The sequence below is a fragment of the Drosophila willistoni genome, assembly GCF_018902025.1.
Source record: "Drosophila willistoni isolate 14030-0811.24 chromosome XR unlocalized genomic scaffold, UCI_dwil_1.1 Seg144, whole genome shotgun sequence".
Classification (NCBI taxonomy): Eukaryota; Metazoa; Arthropoda; class Insecta; order Diptera; family Drosophilidae; genus Drosophila; species Drosophila willistoni.
Window position 1 is genome coordinate 8067503 of NW_025814057.1, and position 21094 is coordinate 8088596.

Sequence of the window (21094 nt, forward strand, 5' to 3'; positions counted from 1 at the left end):
AGGGTGCTGGAAAAACAAAGTTTACAGAAATTTCATAATTACGATTTCCAACTTGTTTGAGCTACAACTAAACTCCTGAAATCTGCGCAACTGTTTGCACTATAATCTTAACCAAAAAGCCTTAAAATATACTGCTGCAACCTTTACTTGTAGAGATGACACGGCTTAGTGTTGGAAAACCTCAATTACAACAATTATTTCCATGACACACGTGGGGAAAAGGATTGACTCTAAAGCGGACCTCAGACCCAAGAGTGCCCGATCGTTTTATGGAACAAATAAGCTTTTGTTTGCCCCTAAATGGTATGCCAGTAGATATACAAATGAGTACTGAGTAGTTCATCGACATACCGGCATGAAAACGAAACCATTCATACTGAACGGGTTGTAAATCAGTGAATTAACAATCAAGGTGTATTATTTTTAATTTGCCCATTGTACACCATTGACATTAAAGCTATTGGTACTACTACAGCTAGGTCTGAAAATGTTGAAGAACTCTTAGGGTGAAATGGTATGCTGAAACTAACGAATTCCAAACCCATAAAGTGTCCTTACGATTGATCAGCAACAACAGCCGAGTCTATCCATGTCCGTCTGTATGATCAGTTGGAAGACACTTTAAGAGCCAGAGCCACCAAATTAATGGTATTCAAAGTAAGTTTGTTTTACATTTGGCCACATCTGCCCACGTAATTGGGAAAAAAACTATATTTTCTCTAGCCATTTTGTTAGTATTTTAATGTTTGCTATTAATATCTAGACAGATGCCTAAACATTTATCATCAGAAAAACCAACAAAAATTGGTCATTTGATTTCATTCAGATTTATATTCTCAATTAATACGACAAAATGAGTTTATATACCATTCGAGGTATTAGTGCGACTCTAGCAAATTGGTTTTCATAAGAAAAAAGTTTTGAATCATATAAGTTACGGGTCTTGTCCCTGCTCGGACGCCAGTTACGAGTCTTCTCGGGCTGTGGTCTTACCATGATCCTTCGGACACACTAGTTTACCATGAAATTAATTACACAGAAGTTTAAATTTAACATTATAATTCGTTTATTAATCCCTTGATTGTATTTCTGGTTTTGAGGCCATACTAAGACTAAGCCTGTATTCCCTCCGGAGATCGGGGGCCGATCAATACTTATTGATCGTACTGTGGCCGAACTTGGGTTGGTTACAAATGTGGACAGGAAACTGCTTATGCTATGTGATAGGAAGTTAGTATGGGGTCAAACGTTAAAGTGCTTGCTGCAGGTATAGAAAGCCAATAATGGAACAAGTGGATAGTGTGAATCGAAACTGGTCGCAATGTCCTTAAGGTTATGGAATGAGACTGCTGTCAACGTGACTTTTAATGAGGGCGGGTATACTACACGGAGTTAATTTTGCGGTTTCTGGTATTGAGCTCCATTTACGTCTTGCTTCATCATGGTTGGTCGCGGTGCACCACATGGTTCCACTTGTTCTGTAGGAGGTGGCGTTTCATGGAAAGACGCTTCTGCTAACTTATATAACAATATCTAAATTGTAAAATTTCTGTTGAAAGTTTGAAAATATTTATACGAATTGGTCTTTTATTTGCCCAACACAAATATATCGGTTTGTATGGTTTGATGGCAAGTTTGACACACTTTTCATTGACTTGTCTAGCTTAATAAATTGTGCAAATAATCAATTTGTATTAGGCATGTATCTCAAATTTTATGAAATGGTTGCCGAAAAAATTCTGCAGTTTTCAATATGGATTTTAACGAATCTTTAACTGTTTTAGATTGTTTTCCAACTTTACATTCAGATCATTTTGATTTCGCAATTGAGTAAAACTGTTTTTGTTTTTTGGTTTAGAAAGTAATTATATATTTATTTAGGCAACAGGAATATGAGCACCCTGGGGCTGGAAACCGTTCTTATCGGCAATGTAATTGACGGCATAGGTAATACCATCGTCACCAACATAGGAGTAGGAGCCGCGGACCACACTAGCCTCATCTTCGCTTCCAATGTCTTCAACATGTCCCTGTTCTTCAGTTTTTATGCCGTTGCTTGTTTCCACTCTAAATATACCGACAAAGGAAGATTATTATTATTAAATTTATATCCTTGATTAAGGTAATAAACTTACCTATATTGGTAGGTCAAAGGCTCAACGTCGGCGTCATAACGCAGAGTCTCTGCATTTCTGTTGGGTGCAGCCAGAGCAAAAGCGAAGAGGGCAACAAAAACAATGATGAATTTCATGATGAGGTATTTGGTTATTAGGTTTAACTCCTTTTTAGCTAGAGATGTTTTTGAGGCAAAGTGCAACTGATGTGTGTGACATTTCAACCAAATGGCTTGGTCTTTTATATGGTCAAATGATTTGGAATAAATTAAGTAAATTAGTTGCCCTCGCCAATGTTGCGTTTTTTCTTTTTTTTTTTCTCATTTATAAGTTAATAGAGCAAGTTTTATTTGGGTCTTTCTTTTTTGTGTTTGTCTTTTATTTTGTTATTTATTTGCTTGATAGTGACGTTGACTTAAACCTAGGTAACATTTACAACATTTTGTGTGTGTGTTTGTTGTGTTTTTTTTTGCATTCAGTTTCGTTTTTTATTGAACTGCTTTGGGCAGATGCGAACCCTCTGGCTGGAAGCCATTCTCATCTGCAGTGTAGTTGATGGTGTAGGTTTGACCATCATCGCCCACATAGGAATAGGAGCCACGGACGACAATTGCTTCGTGTTCGGTGCCGACGTCCTTCAATTGGCCCTCCTCCTGATGTGATTTGCCATCGCTTGTCTCCACGCTGCAAGACAGAGGAAATACCAAAAAAATAGAGAGAAGTTAAAAAAAAAACAACAAAAAAAACAAAATAACCAATAACAACAATAAGTAAAATGGCCTTGACACAAATTTCAAACGCAGTTTTAAGTTTGATCATCACAGCATCTGTATTTACCTGTATTTGTAGCCCTCGGGCTGCACATCCGAATCGAAACGCAGCACCTGAGCCGTCTCCTGTGGAGGAGCAGCTTGGGCTAGCATCATGATCGACACCAACACGAACACCACCAGGCAAGAGCAGGACCAGGAGTTAAGATTGGACTTCATGTTTGGTCAAGGAACACGCAATTGTTAATGCTTGCCATAAGCCATTGCAATGGCCAATTTATACTTGACCAACTTACCTCTGGGTAAGTACAAAAACCAAAAAACAAAAAAAAAACACCAAAAAACTTACCTGGAAACTTACCTGTAATTTACCTGTTTGCTCCTGTAAAGAAAACAAAACTAAAAAAAAAAAGACAATTTACTTTTGACCCAAAAAACCAGTTTGCTTCTTCTTTTTTAGCTGGTGCGGCTGCTGCTGCTGTTGCTGTTGCTGCCACTTACTTAACCAAGTTAAGTCGATTGTGATTATTTTTCTCTTTTAGCAATTGATTGATTGCCCAGAGTCAATTCAAGACAAGTCAAGCCAGACACTTTTCAATTGTTTTTAAAAACAACAACTACAAAAACCATAACCAAATTGTCATGAGTTAGCGTTTATTTGAATAATTGCTGGAATTGGGTCACTTGTACCTATTAATATCATATAGATTTACAGTTATTTTACCATATATATTAAAGTAGGTCAAGTTCAAGTGAAATGTGTCAAGAAGTTTTCCAAATTTCAAAAACTTAACTAGTCATCGGTTTAACTCTCTTGCCAACTTTCTTTCCCCTACATTATATTTCTTTAAGACTCTCCAAAAGAGAAGGAAGACGGCAAGGAATTCTCAAGGTATTGTTTCCCAGAAAAGTATGAGGATTCGTTTATGGTAATTTCATATGCATCAAGAAACGACATTTTATAAAGTAACTCCAATGAGTAGAAGTAATATTGGAAAATTTGTGTGTCATGGATTATAATAAAACTAAAGAAATTATATACATATATTTAAGTCAAATCAAGATCAAGTTACAAATAAATTACAATAAATGTCTTTCGAAGGGCTTAAAAGCAGCTGAGTGTAGTTTTTTTTATTGATTAAAATGCATTTTGAAGTATCCCAATCGTCTAGATTTAAAAGGATAAAAGGATTTGTATTCGGCTAAGTATGTATTTATGTATATTCATAGGTTTTCTCATATTAATGCCAATTTGTGGAACCAATTTAGCTTACTTATATAATCATTTGAATGGACTTAACATCTCAAAGCAAACACCATTTGAACTTTTTGGCAAACATCTTTCGCTTTTGTGTATATTTTTTCTCGCATTTCTGTTTTATGGTCGCATCGAAATATTTGGAGTTTTTTTTTTTGGTTTTTTTTTGTGGTTGCTCGATGCTTTCAATTTCATTTCGGATGTGCGTGTTTGTGTGTGTGTGTGTATGTTTTTCGATTCGCATTCGCATTCGAAATTTTTGTTTATTACACAGACTGTTAATTGGAGACCTGCATTTGTTATATTATAAAGATTTTTTGCGCAATCTGAGTTAGTCGCAGACGAGTTGCGAATTGAAACCCTGTACCCAGAGACAGTGGCAGCTTAGTTTAAGTAGATGATTCAATCAATGTTCATTTGGTCTCTAACGATATGCTGCTGCTTCTGCTTCTATCTGACAACCACCACCGCTTTGGCAGTCAATTTGAATATGGCTCAGATATTGAAGTATACAAATGAGAATATGGATAGCGAAGGTTATGCCTTCTCGTAAGTATGTCGCAAAAATCTAATTAATCATATTTTATGTCAATTAAGGATATTAATTGGACAATTTTTGTTATTCATTGAATTGTTTAGTTTCGAGACAAGCGATGGGATTTCTAGACAGGAATCGGCCATGTTAAGGCATGCGGGCACACCAATGGAGGCCTTAGAAGTACAGGGTAGTGTCAATTGGATTGGACCAGATGGTATACATTATAAGCTCAATTATTTGGCCGATGAGAATGGCTTTCAGCCACAAGGTGAACATTTACCGCAATTGGAAACTGCTCGAATTGATCACTGATCCAAAGAGCACTGATCACGTGATCGTATTAAGTTGTTCTGTTTGTTTTTTTTTTGGTTTTTTTTTTTTGGTTTTTGTTGTTGTGTGTATATTGAAATAGAAATTAAAATTTGTGTTTTAAGACCAACGAAAACGAAAATGTATTCTAAACTTAAAAAACGATATCTGGAGGCCAATTAAAACTAGGGCCGTGTCGCCTTGTTAATACCCTTTCGGAAAAATATGTGTTTAAAACAAATTCGAAACAAAAATCGGGACTGAGATATCAGAGTCTATATAAAATAGATATCAGACGTATAATTGGCAAGGTAAATATATGACGAAAAATTTCGGTGAATTTTGGATGGGTTGATTTTAGAATTTATCAGAGTTGGTACATGCAAAACTTCTTCCAACTATTATCTCATGTATCCATCTATATAACCGATTTTCTTTCAAATTTAGTGAAATTTTTCTAAACATATCCCATATTTATATAGGATACAAACCCTAGACAATGACTATGAGTATAAACGATTTTTAGATCAATAGATTTCAAAGATTTCAGATTTTAGTTTAAAATTTATAAGAAATGCTGTCTATTCTGTGCACATCTTCTTGCCTAATGAATTCTAGATCAAATGAATAATACCCATTTGGGTACAAGGGTATTTAAAAAGAAATTAGCATATACATATGCCTCTCAAAAGAAACAAACCAGTTTGATGGAGATGACCAAAAAAAAAAAACCAACCGGTTCAATAATTGCCAAAAAACCAAAAAAAAAAAAATAAGGGGGAAAAAATAAAACAGTAATGAAAGTGAGAACTTGAACAAAAAGGGCAAGCAAAACTATACAAAAAGTCTTTTGTTTAACAATTAGCAAACGAATGGATATACAAACATACACATACATGTATGTTCATCATCGCCTTCGCCTTCGTCGTCATCGTCATCGTCAAAGTCAACTTCATGATGATCTTTCAGTCATTTATCAAATGGTAAATGCAAAATAATTGGATCCCACACTTGGGTTACTTCACTCCCAGCATCTGCAGCAGCATAAACATTTTGCTTTTTCCAAAAATGATTGATTGTCTTGGCGCCCTTTAACAATAACTCTAGATTGTAGGGCAGCAATTTGAAGCCAACTGTTTGACTGGTAAAAAATTGTATCTCATGTTTGTATTTCTCTCTCATTTTTTTTTTTTTTTTTATTTTATTTCATTTTATTGACTAAGGTCATCAACCAACTAACCAACCAACACACACAGACCGTTCAATCTTGTATCTCGTGTAGCATCTTCACTCTGAATCAGAAAAAGAAAAAAAAAACAGCAAATGCAAGCAGCTTGAGGTTTTCAACGTGGCTATAATATTTTTTTCTTTTTTTTTGATTTTTGTTTCTTTTTTTATTTTGGAGGTTAAAACGCCCAGTTTTAGTTTCTACGTAAGAGATGAATTATATGTGTTAACATCTTGTAGATAAGATCACATCGATCGTATCCCATTTACCATCTAAGCTTCATAATTTTTTGATTTGTTTGCCTAAATATGGCAAGTAGATTTTTCGAGATCGTATACATATATTAGAAACTGTTTGAAATTTTCCATTGTCCACGCAGAAACTTACGCACACACATTAACATATTTATTTGCCCTTTTCACACTTCTTCCATCGAAATCATTGTTTATGGCACTTTAAGATACACTTTAATTAGACTCTAATAAAAGTCTGGCTAGTATTTAATTTTGTTTACCCAATCTAGACCTAGACAAGATGAAATTATTTGTTTCATTAAAGGTCAACAACATCCAGTTTGCCAAGTTTAAAGAAAAGGCTCTCTTCTCTCTCTAGTCAGTTAACATCTTTTAGTTTATTATATCAGTCTTTAATTTTGGATAATTTCAAATATAATAGATAAGAAGAGTTTAAAGTTAAAAAAGTAACATGGGCGAATCAAAGGTATGAATTGGGGGAGCTTTGCTCCTTAAAGTATGCAAGTAATTAGTTGTGTAGTTGGTTGATAGATACATAGTTTAATATTTATGTACTTAAGTAATTACTTACACCTTTGTCCAACTAGATAATTATCTATCAGACTAGTTAGTTGGACAAAGGTGCAGATAGATCGTAAAGATTTATAGATTTATATAGATCGTTATACAGATTTGTATATATACATACGAATATGTATAAAATATGGAATAGATACATATGTGAGATAGACAGATACCTAGTTACATACACATACACATACATATTCTCTTATAAAACTAATATAGAGGGCCAAAATTATAAATTTTCCTTTTTAAATACATACAAATTACATCAAGAACATTTTTAAATATTTTATACATTTTCATTGAAAAGTTAAATTAAAAAAAATGTTACGTGGTTGCCTTAACTGATTTCTCAAGATTAAGTACTTGAGCATTATTGTTATTCTTATTAGTTTGTGTCTTTTTTTTTTTGGTTATTTTGCGCTTTTTTGTTTATTGTTTATTTCCTGTTGCCACTTTGGCAAACAATTTAAGATAATCATTACTTCCTTACTACCAATTGCTGCTGCTAGTTGGCTTAAATGTACCTATACTTATAATGTATGTATGTATGTATTGGTATATGTATTTGTTTTAATTTGCTTTACACAATAATTTGTTGATAAGTGCAAAGATGGGTAAACAGAAAACCATTTCAAATTTTAATTCAAACGTTGGTTAGCCATTGACCTATTGCCATATATACCCATATACATATATATGTATGTACATATACATCTACACTTAGTTATACACGCGCATTGGCCAAATATTTGTTTGTAAGCTCAGGCAAACATTTCAAATTTCATTATCACTTGCCTCATCATGATCATCATCACCGACATCATAATGATGCTGATCGTTATCATGATGATCGAGTTGAAGTTTTTAGCTCCCGTGGCGTAGGCCAATTGAAGATTGAGCTGATCTCAAGAGTAACGCTTAATGGTTTTTCCTTTTCTTAGGTGTTTTTTTGAATTTTTTGTGGGCTTGTTCAATTAAAAGCTTAAGACACTCATGAACAAATAAAAAACACACTCGCACACACACACACACATATACTCCAAACGAACACTCATTTACTCATTCACTTATATTCATCGCCAGCTAAAAAGATGCCTTCAATTATATGGCTACATAATTATGTGAACATTTGAGGTGTTTGTTATGGTATTTTTGTGTGTTTTTTGTGTGTACTTTTTTTTTTTTTTGTATTGTGGGTTTTCTGTATGAGTCGTTTTGGAAGGCCCGATTTCGGTCTGTCTCGGCCAGTTATAAATAGTCCAAGACTCATTAGATAGCGTCACATAATTCATTCGAGCGTAATTGCAAGCACAAGCGGAGCGTGCCTCAATAATCAAATCGAAAATCAAGGATTATCTAAGGATTTGCCAGCCTGCCCTCACTTCCAATACATTAACCTGTTAAATATGCAGTCCTTCAACGTGTTCGCTTTGGCCTTGTGTGCCTTTGTTTTGGTGTCCTCCAGCCTGGCGGCTCCTTTGGATGATTCACAACACGCTACAATTCTGCGTTACGATAACGATAACATTGGAACCGATGGCTACAATTTTGGGTAAGTAAACAAACCCTCGCATTACCCCTGCAATCAAAGGATACTAGTTTCACCATCCAATACCTTAAATTATTCAGTCATTTAACTGATCCTTAAAGATCTTGGCATAGGAATTGCTTCAAACTTGTTCGCATTCACTTGGAAAGGTCTAATCCTTGTAACATCTGTTTCCTGGCACTCAATTGCTATCAATTTGAATTGCTGTATTGATTACTCTACGCCTTGCAGTGGTCAAAGGATATAGTCCACTGCTAGTCCTGAGAAATTGGCTCTTGCCACTATTTCTAAAAGATTCTCACTTACTGTTAGTCATAGTCATGTATAAATTCTTGTTACACAGTCAAAAAGATGAATTGAAATTGAAATATTTCTACATCGTTGTGACGTAAAAGAACCGTTTTTTACAATTTTTATTTGAGTTAACCTTTGGTAGAAGGATTAATTGATTCTTAGACATAGTTGTGATCTAAAACTGGCAAGTTTTTAGTCTGCGGGTAAGGCCAAAGTTCCTAATAGACCAAGTTCCCTACCAATTTCAACTATATCACATTCTGAAACAAATTCTTCATTCTCATTTGCAGTTACGAGACAAGTGATGGAATTACACGCCAAGAGCAGGCCGAACTTAAGAATGCTGGCACCGAACAGGAGGCTTTAAGTGTACGTGGCTCGGTTAGTTGGGTGGCACCTGATGGCCAGACCTACACACTTCATTATATAGCCGATGAGAATGGTTTCCAGCCACAGGGTGACCATTTGCCACATAACTGAAGGGGAGGCAAGACAGAAAATAAAAAAAACCAACGGCTCAGCCAATTTTAGCTTAATTTAAACAGTATTTTTTACTTCTTTTTTTTTTCAATCTTTTTTCTGTTTGTTTTTTAATTTTTGTATGGAGTATTAAAAATAACAATAATAAAGAAACAGAAAACGAAATTAACATTTAAAAGTTAATGCATTTTACAAAGAAAACAAGTTTCGGTATGGGGACTCTCCAGTCATTGGCATTTGCAATGGATAATTACAATTAATGTTATGTCACCCTCTAGTATATATGTATATGTATATACTATGTACAGATATATACAGATGCTAAGTGTCAGATGGCTATATACTCTGAGAAAGTTTCTACTAATATCTATTAATAATACATTTATAAAAGATAATTACAAAGTATTTTGTTTCTTGCGACAACAAAAATTTCGCTTTAGTGTGTAATTAAAATGCGCTTCTTGGTCTATGGGTTGTTTTTTTTTTTTTTTTGTTTTTTAATGATTTTTTAGTTTGTACTTTTTTTTATTATCGGCTTGGCATTCTTTAGCGACATGAAGATTTTATGATCGACCAATCAGCCAGCCACATAGGCTAGTCAAAAGTATAAATACCATCGTTCTTATGCTATAACTAATCATTATTATTCATACAAGGTAGTTGATTTTAAGTGTGACGCGACAAGAAAATGCAATTCAAATCCTTAACCTGTGTGAGCTTTCTGCTATTGTCCTTTGTATTTTGCTTGTGTTTGGCCGATGAAAGAGATTCACAGGCATATATAACGCTTTATGAGAACGAAAGAGGAGTCGATAATTATAAATATACGTAAGTTTTTCAGATCAGTATGTTGTGTTTCTGTTCAATTGAATTGCGTGTGTCATTTTTATGTTTTTTTTTTTAAGTTATGAAACGAGCAATGGCATTTCACAGACCCAAGAGGGGCGTGTTGCAGAGGGCGCTGACAGCGAACAAGGTGGAATCAATGTGGATGGCACAGCGGAATGGACATCTCCGGAAGGCAAACGATTCCTGATACAATATAATGCCGATCAGTACGGCTATCGTCCCCGATTTAAGCAACTTTCTTGAAATTCTATTCACTATTTTAACAATTCAGAGACCCATTAATAAAAAAAAACAACTACGCATTCCCTAAAAGGAAAAAAACAAAAACAAAGCTTCTTTTTTTAAAATTTGTATACGTTGATAAAATCCATAAAGAAAATCCCCGATTCTAAAGGCTTTAAACCTACATATGTAGATAAATATCTCTTTCATATCAAGTAGTTAAATAAAAACATGTATTAATCAGGAGAAAGGCAATATTAACTCAAGAGAAAAATTATTAAATTTGATTCATGTCTCTCTTTCCTTACAGTAAACTAAAAAAAAATTTATGAAATAACGAAATAAGAACTTGGGTAAATGTAATGGCTGAAATAATTTTGAAATTATGGCTTAGGGTCACTCGGTTATCTTATTTTTTAACTTTCGTTACAAGATTGCAAATAGATCACCAAATCAGGGTCGGCGGTCTTATGTCTTAAGACTATGTCACATCGCATTCCATGGCAAAACATCTGAGCATAGGAAAAAATTTGAAACGAAATTCTATGAATTTTCTAATTGAAATCTCACAAATTTCCAATTTATAGTTTTCAATAATTAATTTTATGTGTCTTTTAAGTTTTGTGTTAAAAGGTTTGCTTTTAAGCTAACAGGCAATAAAATTTTCGCATTTTCTGTGTATGTATGTGTGCTTTTTACCTTTAGTTTTTATGCTTCTCAATTGAACCAGTTTGAAATAGACAAACAGCACAAAACAAAAAAAAAATCAATTTGAATATTTCTTTAATTTGTATAAAAGCATCAAGCTGGGCCATCAAAGTTATCATTCGTCTTCGTAAACCAAACGAAAACTACCAAAAACACATCAACATGAAATTCGTCATTGTTTTCGTTGCCCTCTTCGCTCTGGCTTATGCCGCTCCTCCTCAGCAGGTTGCCGAGGTCCTTCGCTCCGAATTTGATGTTGGACCTGACAGCTTCAAATATGCGTGAGTGACTAAAGATTTTATTCCTGTGGATTATCCTTCTGATCCTTATCAATTCTTTTTTTATGTAGTTATGAGACCTCTGATGGTATCAACTCTGAAGCTGAGGGACATCTGAACAACGTTGGCACCGAACAAGAAGCTATCGCTGTCCGTGGCTCTTTTTCCTATGTGGCTGATGATGGTCAGACCTACACCGTGACCTACGTTGCTGATGAGAACGGTTTCCAGCCACAGGGCGCTCATTTGCCCGTTGCCCCCCAGGTCTAAGTCGCATTGACCATTCACTAATTATTGAGATTAACTAGTCCTTGATCCTTGTCTAGTGCATGCCAAATGCAAATTGTTAATTTTTACTAGAAGGTTACTTCAAAGAAATGAAAAAGAAAAAAATACGAGTATAATAAAAAAAAAAATTATTACAAAATAATAAATATCTGCCTTCTTCTTTAAAAGTTTATTTTGCATCAAATAAACTGAAACTTTAATATGATTATTTATTAAACAAAACTTAATAAAAAGTCTATTCTCCTAAAGAGACAATAGAAACATTTCAAGTGTTTTGTTAAATCGCATTGTCTTCTTTTATCTTCCATGTTCCTTTAAGTACAATTTTTGAATGAAAAAACTATGTGAAATATTATCGAAAAAAAAAGATGGTCTCGAGACTATATTTTATTAGGTAGTGAAACTACGTTTAACAAATCATTGACCTTTTCTTGGGTCAGATTGCGAATTTTGAAACTGAACTTTTAAGCCCAATCCGAACCCGGATCCTTGTAAACCGAATATGTTACCAAGCCTATGTTAAAATCAATGAGAGCAGAAATCGTTTTACCTAAATGAATAAATTTGCATAACATGTTCTTAGTCCAATAACCGAAATGAAATCAAAAGTAAGTAGTCAAAGTCTGACGCAATAGACTGAAGTTGGTAGATACATTTGAAGAATAGTCAGTGGACTAGACTAGACATACATGAGTAGAAGAAGTTGAAGATGTTTCAGGTAAACGGCCTGTTTTATTTTCATCTCATCTCATATCTTCCTCTTGTTTATTATTTAGTTTTATTTTTGGTACTTTTATTGAATTTTTGCTGCTTTGCTGCTGGGCGACCTTCGGTGCACAAAGAAATAAAATAAAAAAAAAAAAAAAAAAAAATTAAATAAAATTTTTGCAAAAAACCAAAATACAATTTTTCGTTTTATTTTAGCGCGTTTAAACTTGTTTGATTTTTTTTTATATTTTATATACATACATATAAATATATATATATTTTTTTTGGTTTTGGTTTCTTTTTTTTTTTTGTAATTAATACATAATTAAAGTCGCGCATATTGAAATATGTGTGCGAACGAATGAAAACGAATCTTTTTGAAGGTTAATTTCAGGCGTTTATTTAAATTTCATGCCATGCTAATGAAATTGTGGAAGATGCCCAGACAAGCCGAGATACAACAAACACACGCGAACTCACTTATACAAATACAATAAAAACTTATCTGTATATATACCACCTAGCGACGACTAACATAAACTAACTTAATATGCATAAAATGGTCGGAAACTAGTTTCGATTTGCATGTACAAAAAAGGAAGATGAACAACCGCATCGAAAATGTGCTGATCCGTTGACGTCTACTGACGTCGATGCCAAACGCCCAAAAAATGTATCTTTCCTCCGCATTTACATATGTATCTATTATTGGAAAACGAACAAAAAAAATTATATACATACATACATACATAATTATATACATAATATATAGTTAAGCATTAGAAGCTTCCACTTTTCGCACGTTTTTCTTTAGTCTTTGATTTTTTGTTTGGTTTTTGTAAAGAAATTTGAATACATGTTGAATAAGTTTTTGGTTTTTGGTTTCGGTTTCAGTTTATTTTGTTGAATTGTTGTTAGGTTAACTTCCTAACTAATTTGTTAGATGATGATGCTAAAGATGATGATCATGATATGCATATTTTGGTTTTTGTTTTTGTTTTCTCATTTTCATTCAAAATAGTTTTATAGATTGATAGGAAACTTGAAAAGTTGTGCTTAATGTCAATAAGAAACTCGCTTAAGCACTTTAAGTAAATTGCATTTTTATTTATATACATTTGATATATTTGAATCTAGCAAAAACAATGACAAAATATTTCTTTTAGAGGCTTTCTACTGTATGTAGTTAAATGATCTGTCTGTATATTTTAGTTTTTTTTAACACCAATTAAAGTAACATTTAAAATGAAGATAATTGAAAAATTAAAGTCTACAGATTCTCATTGATTATTTAGTGTGTGTTTATCTATCTTTTTTTTTTTGCCTGTCATTTCGGCATGAAGAACTTCAGACTTCAAACCATGTAAAGGGCTTTAGCTAACTATCTCTGTCTTAGAGCTTAAGTCGCGTCTAAGCGAAAACATTCAAAGAGAAAAAACTGTCTATATAGAAATGGTTCTATCTCTTACGATATGAATATAAATTGTTCTTTTTTAGTAATTTATACAATAAGAACCAGTTTCCTAAATATAAAATGTATATTATCTACAAAAATTATGAAAAAATCGATTTAAATTTTAATGCTTTTGACGTCAGGACTTGAGCTTAAAAAGTTGCATAAAAATTTTCACAAATAGATTTATGAATTTTAGATATTTTTGATATAAATTTCTTCATTGTCCACTTTATTTGTTTGTTTAAACCAACTTAAGTTCAAGATGTGGCAAGTGTTAATAATAAGTTTCAATAAAAAGAAGAGCAAGATGAACAGAAACAAAAAATAAAAGGGAAGAAGGGGACGAAAAATTTAATTAATTTTTCGCACATTGCTTGTCTTACCTACATACAGATGCGTACACAACACACTCACGCACACACACCCATCGGTATGTATAGTATGTATATACTTATATGATTTAATTATGAACTTTTTTAGTTGGGTTTTTTGTTTTTGTTGCTGTTGTATTGTTTCCAGTTCGATCAGACGAGATGCAAACTACTATGTAATCAAGGTTCGGCATTAAAAGTTGAGAAAACTTCGGCAATTGCAGGCACTTCGTTTCGGTTTGGACTATAAAAAGGTTGCTCCAGCATTATTGAACCATCATTCGACAACTACCTATCCAAGTGCACATCCAAGCAATAAAAAAAAAAAAACCCAACCAACCAATCATGAAGTTCGCCATTGTTTTTGTTGCTCTTTTCGGTCTGGCTCTGGCTGCTCCTGCCTCATCTAGCGATCAGGCTGCTGAGACTGTGCGTCAGGAAGCGGATGTTCATGCAGAGGGATACAATTTCAAGTAAGTGTAGCCAAAGATCTCATTGATATGAAGATATTTTATTCTCATCATCTTCCATATCAGCTATGAGACCAGCAATGGCATCTCTGGCCAGGCAACTGGTGAATTGAAAACTCTTGGACCTGAGGAATCTGCAGTCGTTTCCAAGGGCTCGTACAGCTATACCGATCCTGAGGGACACCAGCACACCATCACCTATGTGGCCGATGAGAATGGCTTCCAACCTCAGGGCGAAGACATTCCAGTCGCTCCCGTAGCTTAAAGGGATTCTGAAGAGCTTGTAATCAGCTTTGATCCTACCTATATAGGTTTTAAATAATTGTTGAGTATTAAAGTAAAAAAGAACAAACAAAATGTGCAAACAAACAAAAAAATGTTTAAAAAAAATATGCAAAATGTGAAAAACAAACGGCTAGTTCCAAGCAAATAAAATTGTTATCAATATATAAAAAACCAAAAACCAATTCAAATTATGTTGTTGTTGTTTTTTTTTTTTTTGTGTTTAAGTGAATCTAAATGAAACACAATAATCAAGATCATCAAAATCATTAACAAAACAAAACTAAAATACATTGTGCATTTAAAAAACTATATATGTAGAGTTTAAAAAATCTCATAAAAATTTTAACATTGGTTCATCTAAAGTGCCTTATTTTGGTTATAACAAAATATTTACTATTTAGAATCAACAAATTAGGGAAATTCGATTTTAAATATGGGTAAATATATATGTATATGTATACATATATATCTGAAGGTTCAGAAAATAGCTAACACACATTATAAAGATAAAGGATAAAGAGATAAGATATATGGGTATCATCCATAAACTAGGTCTCGTTCTGTAGTGGGTTTCCATAACTTTTACGAAAATTAGTTAAACACTCGTCCCAAATATACTGTTAGGTGTGATGTGTCCAGAAAGGGCTTTAATTTCTTACAAATTCAGATGAAGCATAGACGAGACTTTGACAATTTTAATTGCCGATTGACCTTTAAAGCCTTTGATAAATGCCTTAGACACGGATATTTATCATAATAAATAAACAAAAAATATCAAAGATGTTTATATAGTCTTTCAGTTTTACATCAAATTAGGATTCAATTAATCACTTTCTCATTTAAAGAGTTTTAAATTGAAACCTTTCTAGTCATCAAGAATAGTTTACCCTATTTTTTTCAGTTTGAGACCTATGTATATAGTTAGTGGCTTAGATTTGACACAAAGCAAACCTAATGTTTGTTATTTATAATAATGTTATTAACGGAAATGGCGCTTGGCAACAGTTTTCATGTTTGTGCAAACTCTGGAGTGCTTTAAGTAATAAATACTTATCCTAAATAAATAATGAAAATTCATAATGAAAATAATCATAATACTAAAATAGTATAAATACTAAAATAGTATAAATACTAAAATAGTATTATGATTATTTATTTTATTATAATTCTAAGCTAGTTCTTTTATTCAATTTTATTTGCTTAATTTTTTTTTTTTTTTTAATTGTTGGGGACAAACGTTGGTAATAGAGAATACAAAATTTGCATATTATACGTATGTAAGCTCTTAGTTGGAGATGCTTGCTTTTAGTTTTTATGCTTCTCAATAATATGTTGAACAAGTTTTGGAACACAGGTAAAAATTACTAAAAACTAATTTGAATATTTGACCACAACCAACTGGCAGCCAACTAACTGGCATGTATAAAAGCACCAAACAAAACCATCAGAAGGTATCATTTGTCTTCGTGAACTCAGCGAGAACTACCACAACAGCATCAAAATGAAATTCGTCATTGTTTTCGTTGCCCTCTTCGCTTTGGCCTTTGCCGCTCCTGCTGAAGAAGTCCAACTCCTTCGCTCCGAATCTGATGTTGGACCTGAAAGCTTCAAATATATGTGAGTGACTAAAGATTTTATTCCTGTGGATTATCCTTCTGATCCTTATCAATCCTTTTTTATGTAGTTCTGAGACCTCTGATGGTACCAAAACTGAAGCTGAGGGACATCTGACCAACCCTGGTGCCGAAAATGAAGCTATTGCTGTCCGTGGCTCTTACTCCTTTGTGGCTGATGATGGTGTGACTTACACCGTGACCTATGTTGCTGATGAGAACGGTTTCCAGCCACAGGGCGCTCATTTGCCCGTTGCCCCCCAGGTCTAAGTCGCATTGACCATTCACTAATCATTGAGATTAACTAGTCCTTGATCCTTGTCTAGTGCATGTCAAATGCAAATTGTTAATTTTTACTAGAAGGTTATTTTAAAGAAAACAAAAAAGAAAGAAATGCGAGTATAATAAAAAAAAAAGTTATTAAAGAATAATTCATTTGTCGTTTATTTTATGAATATTTACTAGAGAACCCAACTATATTCTAGGGTTTCAAATTTTAGTCATAATGCATATCACACATCTTGCAAGAGGTGAAAGTGAAAGACCATCATCTATATAAACGATAAAAGAAATAATGGCATATATATATATATATGGGTATATATAGTATATTGGTATTGATTTTATTCAAATCGATACAGGTCAACATTCATATTGGTGTCGATTTATTTAATTTTATTTTTATTTGATATGACATTTCAGATCTGGGATTAATCATAAACATTTATATTTGTTTATTGATATGGGGATTAATCATAAGCATTTGTATTTGTTGCAACTCTCAAACTCATACAAACATACACATATTCATATGGTGTACTAAGATGTTAAACATTGTTGGGCAAGGACTGATATTCTTTGGGACATTTTGATTTTTGCTTTAATTTTTTGCCACAAAATAATAAATATAAAAAAACAGAGTGGTCAAAATGAAGAAGAAAAAGGTATTTTGGGATATCAATTTGGGTTCCCCATTCGAATATGCGTAAAAGTAATGGAAAAAGTAAAAAAAAGATGGAAAGAAAAGGAAGTACTAGTACTACTACTACCGTCCGTCTGTCCGTCAGTCCGTCTGTGCTAGAGCCACTAAAATTTGGTATTTAGACTCGTGTAGTATGTAAAGTGATCAAGTTTATTTCAAATTTTTGCCACGCCCCTTTCCGCCCCGTGTGCATCCAAGTTTGGCACACGTAAATCCAGCAAAATACCAAATTGGATCAAAATCGGACTAAAAATAGCCAAGTTATGCATATAAACGTTTTTCCATAAGGTCGGAGATGGCCGTTGGCTGGTGGGGGCGCTAGTGTGCTCGTATGCTTGAGTGAGGGAGATACTAAGGATATGTTTGTAAAAAGCATGTGAACATAATTTTTTAAAAATACGTAAATGCAGTTTTACTGGTGTATGGTATACCTAAGTCGGCGAGACGACTTACTTACTTCATTGTATATTTTTTCATAGATTTTCGGGTTAGAAAGAATGAATTATAAAATTTCTATTGTCCTTTAAAATGTTCAGCTTCTTATTAATTTTCTTCGAATGCTCTTCAGTTAAAGAATATTATATTATATTATATTTCAGTTCAGAATTTTACTGATTGAAAGAATGAAAGATGGATTCCAAAAATAAATAAACTAATTAATAAAATATTTATGGCCCTAGATTTATTTTTATTTTCCTCATATGGTCAAAGTTGTTTTACTGTTTGCTTTTGTTTTGTCTTGAAACTAGACATAAATTTACATATAATACATTATGCATAAAATAGGCCGTTGAAACAAATTTGTGAATTTTCATTGAGTTAGGCCTAAACGCTTAAAATATTTCCTACAAGTTTGACAAGTATCACATGAAGAGAATAATTTACATAATCTACCATGTGTTGTTAACGTATATAAGAGCTGGCTCCAGCCATCAGAAGGTATCATTTGTCGTCGTGAATTCAGCAAGAACCGCAGAAAACAAAAAAAAAACCAAAAACATCAACATGAAATTCGTCATTGTTTTCGTTGCCCTCTTCGCTTTGGCCTTTGCCGCTCCTGCTGCAGAAGTCCAACTCCTTCGCTCCGAATCTGATGTTGGACCTGAAAGCTTCAAATATATGTGAGTGACTAAATATTTTATACCCGTGGATATCCTTTTCATCCTTATCAATCCTTTCATATGTAGTGTTGAGACCTCTGATGGTACCAAAGCTGAAGCTGAGGGACAACTGAAGAACGCTGGTTCCGAACAAGAAGCTATCGCTGTCCATGGCTCTTACTCCTTTGTGGCTGATGATGGTGTGACTTACACCGTGACCTATGTTGCTGATGAGAACGGTTTCCAGCCACAGGGCGCTCATTTGCCCGTTGCCCCTGAGGCTTAAGTTGTATTGCCCATTCACTAACCATTGAGATTAACTAGTCCTTGATCCTTGTCTAGTGCATGTCAAATGCAAATTGTTAATTTTTAAAATTAAAAAAAAGAAGAAAAAAAGAACAAAAAAAAATATCCGAAAATAAAAAAAAACTTTGATTATACAAAAATAAAACTATGTATTCTTCTTTTAGTCTTTACCTCGTAGAGCATCTAGTTCTCAGCAACCTTAACTCTTCAAGGGCGATTGAACTAATCTACTAAAGAGACAAGAAATCAATTTCCTATGTGTGTAAGTTATGGACAAAACGTGTTTGCTTTTCCATGCCCAAAAGGGCTTTAAATTGAGAAAATTCAAACAAAGTCACAAATATTTAAATTGTTGGTATTTTGCATATTTTATTTGAAGGAAGTTCATTTATTGCTTGGTAAATCAAACTACACAAGAATTGTTATTGGTTTAACTTAAATTGTTTTATTCACTCCTGGACTAATCATATTTTCGTACATTTATTTATTTTTATTTAAGCATCTTCGGTTATGTAGGGGCTAAGTCTATATTAATTGAGTAGTTAATTAATAAAATAATTTTGTAATAATTTTTTTTTTATTGTTAACTAAGTTTTTATTAGAAATTTGATTTTATAATAGATATTTGCCAAATTCTATTTAATTTTAAATTAAATGTTAATAATCTTACAATTCGAGCATCTCAAATTATTGGTTGGTTACCACGTGCTGACTATTCTTACATAGAAAATAAAACATTGCATATATTTAGGTTGTCAGCGCTGACTTAGAAAAACAACTTTTGAAATTTTGTCAAAAAATTGTTTATTAGTTTGAATGAAGTATAAAAGTCACCCTGTGGTGACTTTTGTTAAATAAATAAAAAAAAACATTGCATACATTTAGGGTGTTAGCGCAAATCAAATAACTTGGAAAACAAACTTTTAAAATTTTGCTGCAAAGTAGGCAACAAAATGATTTATAATTTGCATTAAACCAAATTATATATATACATATATGGCCAGCAATTTTATCTCATGTTTGTATGACAACAAATCAAATATTGTCTGCCGGCTCAATGTCGAGCTTTAGGGTAATTTTATACACATTTGACGTCTGTTTCATTTGCCTTAAAGTATTCAACTTTTTATTTGAGTCGAGTTGAACTCATCACGATTTTTTCGAACATTAATAGATTGCTGAGATCCACTAACAAAATTAAGACATGAGTGTTAAACATAATACAGAAATGAACACAGTAAGAGTTTAGAGAACTGAGAACTTGTCAAATAGCCTGGCTAGCATTTCAATTTAAAGTTAATAATTATAATCAAAGCTTGAACTGAAAATATCACTTTGGGAAATAGTCAAAAAATTTGAAAAATAACAAAATCGTTTAGTTAAGGGGTTTTGGTGTATGATGAAAAACATATAAGTATTCTTTAAAAAGTCGGTCTAAAAGCCCCAACGTATGTCAAGTTTTGGATAACTCGACTTAGTTCTTATCATTTTTATTTATGTATGTGTCAGCGACCTGTGCGATAGAGCCATACATGACAACTTCATTTGCCGAAAGCTGTTATTTGAGGTCAATGTGCATAGTCTTGACCTCTGAGGTAGACGAATAATTAACGCAGGTGTACGCACACACACACACATGTACATACATAGATACACACACGGACATTAGGTCCAAAATGGAATTGCATTTGTGGAAAATCTTCTCTTTGTTAGAAGAGAGACAAATCTTTAGTTTGAGCAAAAGACGCCTTTATCTGGCCTTTCAACGATCATCCGAGTCTTGTCTTATTTCCATGTTAAATTAGTTGTAATAGTAAAAAATATTCGAGGTTCTATTGTATCCGTTTTCCCATAGTTACAGATTACAAGTGGTTTTGCCTAAGCCAAACGTCAACAATCTCTAACAATTTGTGCATTGCAATATTAGGACAATAGTTAAGTTGCAACAGGTAAACCATTCGCAGCTAAAATCTAGTAAAAAGACTTCATTATTTTATTGATAAGAAAACTTTAAAAATCTGTTTATAAGACTGCCCTTGAAGGATTTTTGTTTTTACTCGACATGATCATCTAATTTTCATTTCCTGCATTGTTTTC

At 33.2% G+C, this 21094-nt stretch overlaps 8 protein-coding genes across 8 annotated transcripts; 6 read left to right on the forward strand and 2 right to left on the reverse strand.

The window, feature by feature from the left end:
* Window positions 1-1877: 1877 nt before the first annotated feature.
* Window positions 1878-2251, reverse strand: LOC6639447 (larval cuticle protein 65Ag1). Its single transcript, XM_002061906.1, has 2 exons — window positions 2136-2251; window positions 1878-2067 (listed from the first exon to the last, which is right to left on the reverse strand). The coding sequence occupies exons 1-2, from the start codon at window positions 2249-2251 to the stop codon at window positions 1878-1880; spliced, it is 306 nt and encodes a 101-aa protein (XP_002061942.1).
* A 229-nt stretch (window positions 2252-2480) lies between these two features.
* On the reverse strand, window positions 2481-3103 carry LOC6639446 (larval cuticle protein 65Ag1). The gene is made up of 2 exons (XM_023180249.2): window positions 2952-3103; window positions 2481-2798 (listed from the first exon to the last, which is right to left on the reverse strand). Exons 1-2 carry the CDS (start codon window positions 3101-3103, stop codon window positions 2603-2605), a joined length of 348 nt encoding a protein of 115 aa, XP_023036017.1. The 3' UTR covers window positions 2481-2602.
* Window positions 3104-4632: 1529 nt separating this feature from the next.
* On the forward strand, window positions 4633-4992 carry LOC6639445 (flexible cuticle protein 12). The gene is made up of 2 exons (XM_002061904.3): window positions 4633-4691; window positions 4782-4992. The coding sequence occupies exons 1-2, from the start codon at window positions 4633-4635 to the stop codon at window positions 4990-4992; spliced, it is 270 nt and encodes an 89-aa protein (XP_002061940.3).
* A 3452-nt stretch (window positions 4993-8444) lies between these two features.
* LOC6639458 (endocuticle structural protein SgAbd-6) lies at window positions 8445-9365 on the forward strand. The gene is made up of 2 exons (XM_002061903.2): window positions 8445-8590; window positions 9172-9365. Exons 1-2 carry the CDS (start codon window positions 8445-8447, stop codon window positions 9359-9361), a joined length of 336 nt encoding a protein of 111 aa, XP_002061939.1. The 3' UTR covers window positions 9362-9365.
* A 1937-nt stretch (window positions 9366-11302) lies between these two features.
* LOC6639456 (larval cuticle protein 65Ag1) lies at window positions 11303-11688 on the forward strand. Its single transcript, XM_002061901.1, has 2 exons — window positions 11303-11421; window positions 11490-11688. Exons 1-2 carry the CDS (start codon window positions 11303-11305, stop codon window positions 11686-11688), a joined length of 318 nt encoding a protein of 105 aa, XP_002061937.1.
* Window positions 11689-14550: 2862 nt separating this feature from the next.
* Window positions 14551-15075, forward strand: LOC6639455 (larval cuticle protein 65Ag1). The gene is made up of 2 exons (XM_002061900.4): window positions 14551-14714; window positions 14778-15075. The coding sequence occupies exons 1-2, from the start codon at window positions 14587-14589 to the stop codon at window positions 14974-14976; spliced, it is 327 nt and encodes a 108-aa protein (XP_002061936.1). The 5' UTR covers window positions 14551-14586; the 3' UTR covers window positions 14977-15075.
* A 1419-nt stretch (window positions 15076-16494) lies between these two features.
* LOC6639454 (larval cuticle protein 65Ag1) lies at window positions 16495-16879 on the forward strand. The gene is made up of 2 exons (XM_002061899.2): window positions 16495-16613; window positions 16681-16879. Exons 1-2 carry the CDS (start codon window positions 16498-16500, stop codon window positions 16877-16879), a joined length of 315 nt encoding a protein of 104 aa, XP_002061935.1. The 5' UTR covers window positions 16495-16497.
* A 1696-nt stretch (window positions 16880-18575) lies between these two features.
* Window positions 18576-18977, forward strand: LOC6639480 (larval cuticle protein 65Ag1). The gene is made up of 2 exons (XM_002061898.2): window positions 18576-18712; window positions 18779-18977. Exons 1-2 carry the CDS (start codon window positions 18597-18599, stop codon window positions 18975-18977), a joined length of 315 nt encoding a protein of 104 aa, XP_002061934.1. The 5' UTR covers window positions 18576-18596.
* The last annotated feature ends 2117 nt before the right edge of the window (window positions 18978-21094 follow it).